Source organism: Solenopsis invicta, chromosome 9 (genome assembly GCF_016802725.1).
Source record: "Solenopsis invicta isolate M01_SB chromosome 9, UNIL_Sinv_3.0, whole genome shotgun sequence".
NCBI classification, from domain to species: Eukaryota; Metazoa; Arthropoda; class Insecta; order Hymenoptera; family Formicidae; genus Solenopsis; species Solenopsis invicta.
The window spans coordinates 6,824,753-6,837,510 of record NC_052672.1 but is presented as its reverse complement, the minus strand read 5'-3'; the positions used below and the strand labels follow the sequence as shown (position 1 = coordinate 6,837,510).

General features: G+C 26.7%; 5 protein-coding genes across 5 annotated transcripts in view; 3 read left to right on the top strand and 2 right to left on the bottom strand.

The window, feature by feature from the left end:
- The window catches only part of LOC105200314 (tRNA (guanine-N(7)-)-methyltransferase), a 37,833-nt gene that overhangs the window by 2,612 nt on the left and 22,463 nt on the right, over positions 1-12,758 (bottom strand). The gene's annotated exons all lie outside the window — the stretch shown is intronic.
- Positions 1-12,758, bottom strand: part of LOC105200308 — a 27,531-nt gene extending 14,773 nt beyond the window's left edge. Inside the window, exon 1 of the mRNA XM_011167785.3 lies at positions 12,405-12,758. The gene's annotated coding sequence lies outside the window, so the exon portion shown is untranslated. The remainder of the gene's footprint in view (positions 1-12,404) is intronic.
- LOC105200309 (peritrophin-1) lies at positions 1,410-2,372 on the top strand. The gene is made up of 2 exons (XM_011167786.3): positions 1,410-1,526; positions 1,981-2,372. Exons 1-2 carry the CDS (start codon positions 1,520-1,522, stop codon positions 2,295-2,297), a joined length of 324 nt encoding a protein of 107 aa, XP_011166088.3. The 5' UTR covers positions 1,410-1,519; the 3' UTR covers positions 2,298-2,372.
- Positions 4,026-5,116, top strand: LOC120358676. Its single transcript, XM_039453680.1, has 2 exons — positions 4,026-4,128; positions 4,582-5,116. Exons 1-2 carry the CDS (start codon positions 4,122-4,124, stop codon positions 4,881-4,883), a joined length of 309 nt encoding a protein of 102 aa, XP_039309614.1. The 5' UTR covers positions 4,026-4,121; the 3' UTR covers positions 4,884-5,116.
- Positions 7,054-11,022, top strand: LOC105200311 (peritrophin-1). Its single transcript, XM_026140094.2, has 3 exons — positions 7,054-7,176; positions 9,071-9,138; positions 10,522-11,022. Exons 2-3 carry the CDS (start codon positions 9,072-9,074, stop codon positions 10,809-10,811), a joined length of 357 nt encoding a protein of 118 aa, XP_025995879.2. The 5' UTR covers positions 7,054-7,176; position 9,071; the 3' UTR covers positions 10,812-11,022.

Here is a 12,758-nt window from a genome sequence, read left to right as displayed (position 1 = left end):
TTTAAAGAACACAGTATTTCATTACAAAAATTATATATTTTTAATTTTCCATTGTTTAGCATTTTTCTGGGTTAGAATTTTCCATCTAGAAATATTAGAGATATTTATTTTATCCTTGTTTAACTTTAGAATGACATTTGATTTATTGAAAAAATATTTCAATATAAAAATCTCGCTCAAATAGTCATATTAATAAAATGCTATATCGAAATGAATATAGCCGAATAAGAAAAAGAACACTTGAGTGTACATACATTCGTTTGATAATATGCTCAAGTTTAAAAACAATGAAGAAATATATGTAATTAAATATTAAAATGTATTTTGAAAAAATTTAGAAATGCTGAAAAGTAAAAATACTTTATAATAATCGTCAGCTATTGTATTGGTATATATATAATAGCGCCACTATATAATGGTGGACTATTAAACAACAAATGATTCTATAAGCAATCGTTGAAATTCGTTACTTAACGGAGATAATAGGGGTAATCATAATGCTTACAATAGCCAATACTTATAGCTTTTCCTCTAAATACATTATGCGACGAAAATATGCCAATTGCTATGTATTTTTATCAGACGTTTACTACTTAATTTATATAAAATCTTTACAAATGATGTTGTGAATAGTGAGAATAACTCTCAAAAAAAGTAATAGTTTTTTATAAATTCTTTTCTCATCAATATTTTTGTTTATTTTATGTATTTCTATCATTTGAAATACCTGTTAAATCATAACAGATACAAAAAAAGCGTAAACACCTCATCAATTTTTATAAAACTTAATAATGTAAATAAAAATTTACTTCTTGATTTTTCAAAATTATAAGAAGGTTATCGTCTTTTTTAAATAAAAATAAAAGATTTTTCTTATATAATATATATTTTTCTAATTATTCTATATATAAAAATATTAAGATACAATTATTGAAAAATTAGTAGATTATGAGATATTTATACTTTATTTTAATATACTTCAACATAAAATATTTTATAAACTATTAATTTTTTAAAATAATCATATCATGATTCTTTTATATACACAAAATAATAAAATAAATTAATAGCATAAAAACAACATAGTTGCTTTTTCAATTAAGTTCAGTAATTGTATGTTGTAAATTACATTATTTTATTTTATTATAACTATGCGTTTTCTTTACACCAATTCTATGCATAAAATTATTAAAATACTGTTATCAAAAAATTAATAAAGATTGCCAGGATATTTTATACTTTATTCTTTGACAAAAATATAAAAGATTTCATGAACTATTTTTTTCATATAATAATCATATTTTAATATTAATTCTCGTTTGTACTTGTGAGTACATTTCTAGAATAATCCTAGTTCAGGATGAGAAAAAAAAATTCTTATCAATTTTATCAACGTTATTATCTTTCAAACGATAAAATGATTGATATAAAAATTGATATGTCTGTTGCAACTGCCAGTTATTGCAACTTTAGCTGCCGGACGCGTGTTATATTGTGATATACCAAATTAATAATCACGATGAAAGGTGAGTTTTTGAAGACAGAATAATTATTGATAACAGCAAGATAAGTAATGATTTAAATTCTTAACATTAGTGTAAAAGTTGATATCAAATTATGACGTCAAAGTGCTGCTACATGATTCGCAATAAAATTTATTTCTTACCTCTTTTTATTGTAAATTATATGCAAAAATCTATTTTAAACGTAAGCAAGATTTAACTATTAAATCCAAACAAGTTAAAGTTTTTTTCAGGTAAGAAACAATTTTTTACTGTGACTGTTTATTTAACGCTTATTGACGAGAAATGTTGCATCATCAAACAGTGACATCCTCGATAACAGCCGATAAATGTTATTCCTCATTACGCAGTGAAATGAAAGTTGTTTTCGTAATGTCGTCAAAAATATGCAGGCCTAGACGTAGCTGTTAAAGAACTTAATTTTTTTTCGATAATTGAGAATACTTATAATTTATAGGATACTATTCGGTGATCATTGCACTGACACTCGTCGTTCTTGGAGTATCTGCAAGCCGAATTCCGAGGTCATTTATAAAGGAGCCTGAATGTCCGCAGTCAGGCAAGATCAAGGTACCTTATCCGGAGCTCTGCACTGATAAATATTTCATTTGTGAAAATGGCAAGCCTACCATAAGCGAGTGTCCCGAGGGTCTGCACTTCATTGAAAATCTGCAGATATGTGACTTTCCGCTCAAGGAATGCTACCCCGACAAGCCAATACCTCAAATTATAGATAATTCCGATATACACTCCGCACCTATATTGAAAATTTAATGTAACAAGTATTTACTATATTTAAGGTAAATAAACTATACCAATAAATAGTTATCCTATCTACTATCTACAAAAAAATTAAAAACATGAAATATTAATTTCTTATGTTATAAGAAACTTTTAAAAATCTTTGTACTTTTCTCACATTTATCAATTCACATATGGATAAAACAAGCTGAATAAAAAATACAAGAGCTAAATATTTGTATTTTGCTATACTCCATCCTTGACTAGCCACTTATGTATTATGAAATAATTACTAAACCTTTTACATTCTCTAGAAAGAGTAATCATCAAAAAAAGAAGATTTAACTCAATAATGCTAACAATGTATTGTATCACCAAACATGCTTAACTCGAATCATTCTATTTCCGCCGAAATATAATTAAATGTAAATTTTGTTAACGTTTCTACATTGGCTTTATTCCCATCTCTTAATAAAGTGTATTGTGGGCCCGAAACTCATGTTGTTTTTGTTACAAAATCTTCGTGATTTCTCAAATGCCAGAAAATTGATTATTGCCAAGACCAAAACTAGATGCTGTTTATAAATTCTGTAATTAAAATTTTTTATGAATAACTATATATCATATAGTAAAGAGAATACATAGGTATGTTATAGTGTATCAGCTTTAATAAGTGTATTTACACTAAATATGCTATAACGGAAAAATTATTTTATATTTGTAATTTTTGCAAATAATGAATTGTATATAAAAGCAATTGTATAGAAATTTGTATTGCGGGGAGTATTTTTTTACTACTTTTTTTCACAACTATTTCTGTATTACTATATCTAAATATTCTTATTAGAATAACTTTTGTATTTATTTATTTCTTTTTTTTCATTTTTTTAATTACCTTTTATATTTAAAATATGTTTTATTTTACTGGTTGATTTCAATAATTTTTTTAGTAAATTTAATCTGTTATAATTATTATTTAATTACATAAAGATAAACCTCACAAAAGAGATAATCATCTTTCCAGTTTTTGCCTGCGCAGCTAGATTTACTTTTAGGATATGATACTTTGGACAAAATTATTATCTTATTAACATGCTACCAATGTTACAAAGATTATTATCATATTAAACGATAAAATGATTACTATAAAAATTAATACGTTTGTTGCAACTATTAGTTATTGTCTTCTTAAATGTCAAATGCATTATACGTTTTGATATACCAATTTATTAAGCACAAGAGCTTTTAAAAATGTACAATTTCTGATAACAGCAGAGTAAGTATCTATGAGCAGACAATGTTTTTAAAATTTTTTTAAATATTTATTTATAAAATATTTTATAAACTATTAATTTTTTTTTAATAATCATATCTTGATTCTTTTATATATACAAAATAATGAAATAAATTAATAGCACAAAAACTACATAGTTGCTTTTGAAATAAGTTCTGTAATTCTATATTGTAAATTACATTATTCTTTTTTTTAGTAAAACTATGTGCTTTCTTTACACCAATTCTATGCCTAAAAATATTAAAATACTATTATCAAAAAATTAATAGAGGTTGCCAAGATATTTTGTACTTTATTCTTTGACAAAAATATTAAATATTTTATAAACTATTGATTTTTTTTATAATAATCATACTTTGATATTAATTCTTGCTTGTACTAAGTTCAATTCTAGAATAATCATAGTTTAGGAAGAAAAAAAATCCTTATCAATTTTATCAACATTATTATCTTTTAAACGATAAAATAATTGTTATAAAAATTTACCTGTTGCAACTGCCAGTTATTGCAACTTTAGCTGTCCAACGCGTGTTATATTGTGATATACCAAATTAATAACCACGATGAGAGGTGAGTTTTTGAAAACTGAATAATTATTGGCAACAGCAAGATAAGTAACGATTTAATTTCTTAACATTAGTGTAAAAGTTGATATCAAATTTTGACGAATCAAATTTTGCTGCACCTACATGGTTTGCAATAAAATTTATTTCTTGCCTTTTTTATTGTGAATTATACGCAAAAATCCATTTTAAACGCGAAGATTTAACCATTGAATCCAAATAAGTTAAAGGTTTATCAGTTAAGAAACATTTTTTTTACTGTTAACGTTTATTTAACGCTTGATGAGAAATATTGCATTATCGAATAGTGATATCCTCGATAACAGCCGATAGAAGTTATTCCTCGTTACGTAGTGGAATTAAAGTTGTTTTTGTAACGTTGTCAAAAATATGCAGGCGAAGATGTAGGTGTTAAAGAACCCAATTCTTTCCAATAATTGAGAATACTTGTAATTTATAGGATACTATTCGGTGATCATCGCACTGACACTCGTCGTTCTTGGATTATCTGCAAGTCGAATTCCGAGTTCATTTATAAAGGAGCCCGAATGTCCGCCGTCAGGCACCGTCAAATTGCCTTATACGGAGAGCTGCACTAATTTATATTACATTTGTAAAAATGGCAAGGCCATCATAGCCGAGTGTCCCGAAGGACTGCATTTCGTTGAAAATCTGCAGATATGTGACTTTCCGCCCAAGGAATGTTACCCCGACAAGCCGATACCTCAAATTATAGATGATTCCGATATAGATTCCGAGTAATTCCGATATATACTCTACACCTATATTGAAAATTTAATGTAACAAGTATTTACTATATTTAAGGTAAATAAACTATACCTATAAATACTTATTTTATCTACTATAAAAAAATTTTAAACATGAAATATTAATTTCTTATGTTATAAGAAACTTTTAAAAATCTTTGTATTTTTCTCACATTTATCAATTCACATATGGATAAAACAAGCTAAATAAAGAATACAAGAGCTAAATATTTGTATTTTGCTATACTCCATCCTTGACTAGCCACTTATGTATTATGAAATAATTATTAAACTTTTTACACTCTCTAGAAAGAGTAATCATAAAAAAAATAATAAATGTTAAAAAGTAAATATTATATAAAAATTAACAAGGAAATAATGTTTTGATTTATAAAGAAGATCTATGAAAGCATATTTCTCCAATATAATTAATAATTAATAATTATAATATGTTAACGAATACATTTTATCCTTTGTCTTAGAAATATACGTTTCAAAACTGCATCGCTTTTATGTTATTTGTTTATTTATGTATAAATTGTATTATTTTATAGCACTAAAAAATGTTAAATATCAATTTGAAATAAAGTATTTAAATAATATAATGGTATTACGTTAAATTAACACTCGGGTATATCAAAAATTAAAGACAAAAATTTTAACCAGATATTAACATAAATATTATAAAATATTTTCTATTGTGTGGTTTAATATTAACAGTAAAAAATTATAATCACCACAATACTAACAAAGGCATATAACAGAATGCTTGCGTACAAATTATCTTCACTCTTTTTATTTTATCTGACTTGTGCGGCGTAAATATCATAGTTATTCTATTCGAGAGGTATCTGATTTCGGATCTTATAAATGAAACGACTGTATTTTTGCCGTACAGGGATGACAGCAAAAAATTTTGCAATGCCAGAATAGCGTTGCGTTCTTTATGTACTATCTAACCGAGTTGTATTTTGACAAAGCAATGTGCATCTGCAAAGTCGGTTAATTGCCATTAATAAAATAATAAACAAACATGCAGCGTAAACTTTTGCGCATGAGAATTGAAGTAGAAAGAAATAGAAGCGTGCAATTTTTTGGACTTTCCATTCCTTCAATCGATTATTTGTTTGGGCATGATGTTTCTTATACCATGCGTTTGGACTGAAAAGACAGAAAAAACAATTGATGATGAGGGTTTAGTTATCTTACGTCAGTATTCATAGTCATTTCTCAAATCTCATATCCTAGTCTGTCTTCTGCGTTCTACATTTTACCATGTACGAGTTAAAGACAGACCGAGATTTGAGATTTGAAAAACGACTTTGAATACGGACCTTAAAGCCTTGAGAATCGAATACTATTAATTAAGAAGAAGAAAAAAATAATTTTGGCAAACATATCTCTCCTAGATTTTGATAGCAAGCAATAAATGTATTATAATAAATTATAACTTTTTATGTAATATATTTTATACGTTAAACAAAAAAACATTTATATAAATTACCAAAATTAGTAAATGTTAAATAACAACAGTATTGCTGATTATAATTTATATTTGATTATTGCTAAAATAATAATTTAACTAATTTAAGCGTTTTGTTATGTCAGGATTTTAAATCCACTATTCCTTTTCTCACGATAGCAATATGTTCTCATGTCGCGACTTTTGGTAAATACCAAAAGATATTATTTCATCTCATAATTTTCAATTCATATCTCGATGTTTTTATTTTTGTAACTCTTTGCAAAGGCCAAAGTTAAAATCTTATTAAAACAAAACTGGTTTAAGAAGATTTAATTTAATAATACTAACAATCTCTGTTGTATCACCAAACATGCTTAGCTCGAATAGATGACTCATTGTCAGAATGACTTCTTTATTTTTTTTTTTTTTTTTTTCAATTACCTTTTTTATTTAAAATATGTTTTTTTCTTTACGTTTTATTTTACAATAATTTTTTCAATAATTTTTAATCGGTTATAACTATTATTTAATTACATAAAGATAAACGTTATAAAATAATCATCTTTCGAGTTTCTGCCTGCGCAGCTAGATTTACATTTAAAATATGATACTTTGCACAAAATTATTATCTTATTAACATTATCAATCTTATCAAGATTATTATCTTATCAAATGATAAGATGATTACTATAAAAATTGATACGTTTGTTGCAACTACTAGTTATTGTCTTCTTAAATGTCGAATGTATTATACGTTTTGATATACCAATTTATTAATCACAAGAGCTTTTAAAAACTCTGTACAATTTTTGATATCAACAGAGTAAGTGATAAACAATTTAGTTTCTTTTAACCCTTAACTATATCTATAAAAAGTCACCCTAATCTATGAGTATTTTAGACTCTTGACTTCTTTTCGCTATATCTTCCATAAATTTCAATAAATTTGAATTTTAAAAAAAATAAAAAGCTACACTATATAGAATTTATATCTACAAGCAAAAAAATGTTAATAATAATATTAAAAGTTATATTCAAAAAAACGTAATCAGAAGTTTTTCAAAATAGTGTAAAAAAGACATTTTGTTTAAAAAACAAGTTTTTATTTAAAAAAATAAATAAATAAATAAATTCAAGTACTGTTTTAAAAAAAGGAAATCATGAACTTTAAGAAAAAGATATGTTAAAATGTCAGAAAATTGAATTGTTTTAATAGGGATAAAAGTTAAGATATTTTAAGACATGTTTAAAAAATAAAATCAGAGATACAACTAAAAAAGTAAAGAAGAAGATAACGTTACAATATTATAGCACAAATAATATTTATTGGCATGAATAATTTTGCCAAAAGTACAAATTACTTTTTTTTTATTAATTATGATTATAATTTTTATTATTAATGTAAAAAGGAACATAAAACACTTCTTTGCATCTTTTTCAACTATAAAAATAAAAATCTTTTTGTAAAGTAATAAAATAGTTTAATAATTTATAAAATATTAGTTAAATATTAGTTAAAAAATTATTTTGTTAGCTTTTATTTACGATTTTGTTATTCAAAATATGCACCAACAGTCACTTCACGTTTACAATAAAAATGCATTTTTTATAAATAAAACTGTTTTTTCATTAGAATAATATTTAATTCCAAATACTAGTGAAAAATTTACCGACGAATCTATCTTATTCAAATGCAAGTGTCCAATTTTGATTTTTAAAACGTCTCGCTTGAACATAGAGTGGAATTAAACTATCGCTAATATGGCGATTAATAAAGAAAAGTTCAAATAATTTTATCTACAATTGGAAATTTCATAACTGGCAAACTGTACAGAAATGCTTAGTTTCAGAAAGTGTAATTATTTCAAATGCTATTTGATTAAAACTTTCTTTAGGTAAGAGAATGATGTCCGCTTCGGTTCGGAACGGACAAAATAAAAACATTCTTTGTGATTATCCCATTTATTGCTATACATTAAGCCGTACATGCCAATCACTAACAAAATCGAAACAACGCATCTGATTTACAGACTTTCCACGCTTACAGTAAATACTTGGGATTCTGTATACATATTTATCCACAAATTCTCTGCTTCAAAGACGCAAAACGTCTGCTTTAAAGACACAAAAATTATATACAAAAATAATTTATGTCTTTAAAGCAGACATTTTGTGCCATATTTCCAATAGTACATAATTATCTCATTTTTTATTAATAAATATTTGTTGTTAATAATTTTTTTAATGAAAAGTGAGCATTACTTAAAACCTTTTGCATTGTCACTTAGAACCCTTGATAACATATGTCAGGATTAAGGTCGTCAGAGGCTGTTTCCCTTTTGTGAACATTGATCAAATCTTGCACTATTGCATAAAATATTCGCAATCAAAAGTCAATGAAAGTTACTCCTCTTCCCAGATAGCAAAATACTAGCAATTTGCTAACAAATGGGCAACAAATCAATAAGATTTTTACTGCAGATCCATAATTATCTGTTCGATCAGTTTGTTCCTAATCTGTCGACAAAGCATACAATAAATGTATGTTATATCAGCAGATTTGTGGCAGAAATCGAGCAGGATCTGCGCAATCTGATGGTAGTCTTTGTCATATTTTTGATGATTTACTGACATTATCAAATATTACAGATTCGGTATAGATGTAAAAAAATCTAATTCTTTTCAAGATAATTGAGAATACATTTTATAATTTATAGGATGCTACGCGTTATCATCGCCGCATTGATGCTCGTCACTATCGGAGTATCTGCGTGCCAACCTCGCCGTACGTAGCAAGCATGTCATTATGATATGTTAAGACTAATAGCACGTGAAAAATATGAGCAGTCAATGAGTAAATTATTATTCCATTTTATTGCCAATTACTACCGAATAAAACAGTAAAGCTTGATTTATCGAGAACGAGTATTAACTTATGCTGAAATTGATAAAATTCAACTCTGGGATTTTAATGTTTTTATTCAACAAGTCTCTATGAATAAAAGCATTGAAATCTTATAAAATCGAACTTTACCAGTACGGTGTAAATTAATAGGCACAATCTGCAAAGATCAGACTTAATGTAATCGGTAGCAAATAAAAAAATGTTGATTTCCTTACTGCTTATGTCTTACTACAGATAATACAAAATATTTATAACAAATATCTATAAATATTTTACATTATCTTATATACCCGAAAACAAATATCATAAAATCTTTATTCAATGTGTTATTAAAGTATACATATTTTGTAAATATTTTTACGTGATATTTATGACAAATCTTTATAATTCGTTTAATCTAAGATCGCAAAAATGTTTTGTAAAATATTTTTGTAAATATTTATGAAATATTCACATAATTATTATAAATATTTTATAAATCTTTTATAAATATTTTGTGCTGTTTAAGACTGCTTAAGTTTATTATGTGCCATTAGTTAAACTCGTCATTACGTTGTAACATCTCAACTGATTTGAAACTAATTGACGTATCTATTATGTAACTAATAGGCAAATTTTTGATGACAGAAACATTATAAGAACATGTATTTATAACTTTACGTGATCTGAAAATTAATTAATATTGAGAACACAAATAAAACAAGAACGCCTTCAACGGTTGCAGCTAGATCTTAATGTTTATATTTACTCGTGTGATTTTATATACTTCTTCAAATTCATCAAACTGCGTGCCGAATTACTTATATGACGGAAAAGTAATTCGGCGCGCAGTTTGATGAATTGGAAGACGTATATAAAATCCACGAATAAATATAAAAACTAAGATCTAGTTACGACCGTTAAAGGCGTTCTTGTTTAATTTGTGTTGTCACATTATCGATCGAATATTTCTCTACTTTAATTTTAAGAAATTAAAATTGTGTTTATTGTATTATTATAAATGTGCATTATTATAAAATGCTTGTCACAAACAAAATGGCTATCCTTTAAGGTATTATTTCATCATCTTTTTATTAGATGCTAGAAATCTCACAATACTACGCATTTTATTCTAACTGTATTTTTTGTTGGAAATTAAGTCCACCGCGTACCGCTTACGGATGAGCGATTTTATATTACATCGCGGCAACGTGTGAGAGATATATTATATTTTTTTTATGAATTTACGATCAAAATAGCATATCTCTGTTACATATGATGCAGGCAGAGAAAATCCAAGGTGTTTGCCGTCAGACACTACCACCATTACCGAAGTGTCTACGAATAAAATTCCGACCGAAGCCAATACACTTGATGCCTGCACAGATGCCACATGTCCAATTCCGAAACCGGACGATTTTGAAAATATACTTTACCCATACTATGGTAATTGCACTAAATTTTGCTATTGCATTGACGGCATCCCGTATGTTTGGAATTGTCCGTCCGGATTGCATTTCAACGATAATCTGTACGTTTGCGATTGGCCGCAAAACGTCCATTGCCAATACTAAACAAGCAAAGGATACAATGTAAAATCTAAGAGGACAAGAATTGAAGTAAAAAGAAGAATAAATACAGTTTCTCCGACTGATACTTCTAGTAATTATTCGTACATTGGACTGAAGAGACAAAGGAAAAAATCTCTGCGACATTTTTATTGCGCATTATAAATGTATTATATAATTAAAAAATGTAGCAAAATAAATTGAAATTTATGTAATACATTTGTGTTTATATATTATATACATTAGTTAAGCAGAAAATTATTTATATAAATTACCAAATTGATAAATTTAGTAATCAATTAATAACGGAGTATCTCTACTTACATTTAAATATTAAAAATGATAATTAAATTAATCTTTGTTTTATTACATCAAGATTTTAAATCGATTGTCTCTTTCTTTCGATTATAGCACATATGTTCCATAATTCATAATTTTTGGTAAATTCCAAAAGACGTCATTTAGCTTGATTTTTCACTTTTCATAATTCTTTACAATTCAGCCCAAAATTAAAATCTTGTTAAAATAAAATAGGCTTAAGAAAATTTAATCGTTAAATACCTTTAGCTTGATACGATTTTAATAATTCCTTAAAAAATGATCAAATTAAGCATTTTTATTACTCTTGTAATATTTTCGATTATTTCAACATTGTTACACTCTCTTTACATCATGATAAACGAATACTTTGATAAAATAAAATTCTATTCTTTTACGCGTACTTAAATTTTACATCTACATTTACGAAATACCGCGTTTTATTAATTGCCATCCTATATATGCTATAACAAAATATGCATATATTTTTACACTTGTCTCGAAATGCTTAAATGACTTTTTTAAGAAAATTTTTACTAAATATTTTAAATATAATAGCTTTTTAAGAAAAAGATAAAAGGCACCAAGTATATGCGCTCCTCGAAAAATAACTGTCATACATTTACCTACTTAACAAAAAAATTAAAAAGCTTAAATAGAAATATTATTTACTTTTTGAAAAAACATATATGTATAACTATAAATTTCTTAAAAAATAATAATATCACAAAATTGCGCTAATTAAAAGAAAATTTAAGCTCGTTAGAGGAGATAATGACTTTGTTCTAGCTTTTGATATAATGGTCAATCATAATATCTCTGTTATTAAGTAACGAATTCTAATGATTACTTACAGAATCTGTAACGGTTCTGAGAAGATTGAAAGAGCTTCGTTTAAAGAGTACTGTTTTCACGTGTCTAGAACTTCTTTGTCTGTGTCAAATTACAATTATAGATAACCGGTCTTTACAATTAATGATCTCGTGAGAATTTTTATGTTATCGAGTCTGTCTATCTGTCAATAAATCGAAAAGAACTTGCTTATAACATGTTACACTCGCAACTGATTAAATTAATTATTGTACAGATTAAAATAATCAAAGTTGTCAAATTAAAGTATTTCGAAGTATGACGAATTTAAGAAGAGCGGTTTTTACAAATCAAAGTTGCGTATTAAGTGCGCCGGAGTGTTGAATCGCGTGAAATCGTCCCACGAAGAAGCTTCTTCTATTATCTGTTTTGTTTATCTTGTTAATAAAACAGTACATAAAATAGTACTACCTTATCGAGCCGTTCCAGAGAAGAAAAGGGCGAGTTCTGTCACGCTTTTGTCTTTATCACTTGGCCTCTGTGTTCTTCTATACCGCAAAGCTCGATCGAGGTGGACGCCACATCTTCGAAAAACTTGAAGTCACTCCGTTTAATGTAACAACTTTTTATTAAAATAACTTTTTATCCAGATAGAAAATCACTTCCTTAATACTGTTACTGGAGACCTTTTCTCGTCCGCGTACTGCCTCCGACTAGTTTCAATTCTCTCTCTGAATACACGTATGTCTTTGACACCTCGTATTCTTTGCCTCTCTTTCTCGATCCATTCGGCTCAACGTTTACAGCTCTTCTGACTCCACTTGA

Excerpts from the sequence above, each read along its gene's own strand:
- LOC105200311 (XM_026140094.2), top strand. The coding sequence starts at position 9,072 with ATGCTACGCGTTATCATCGCCGCATTGATGCTCGTCACTATCGGAGTA. Across the intron at positions 9,139-10,521 it reads ATCTGCGTGCCAACCTCGCC|GCAGAGAAAATCCAAGGTGT; the intron begins GTACGTAGCAAG and ends CATATGATGCAG.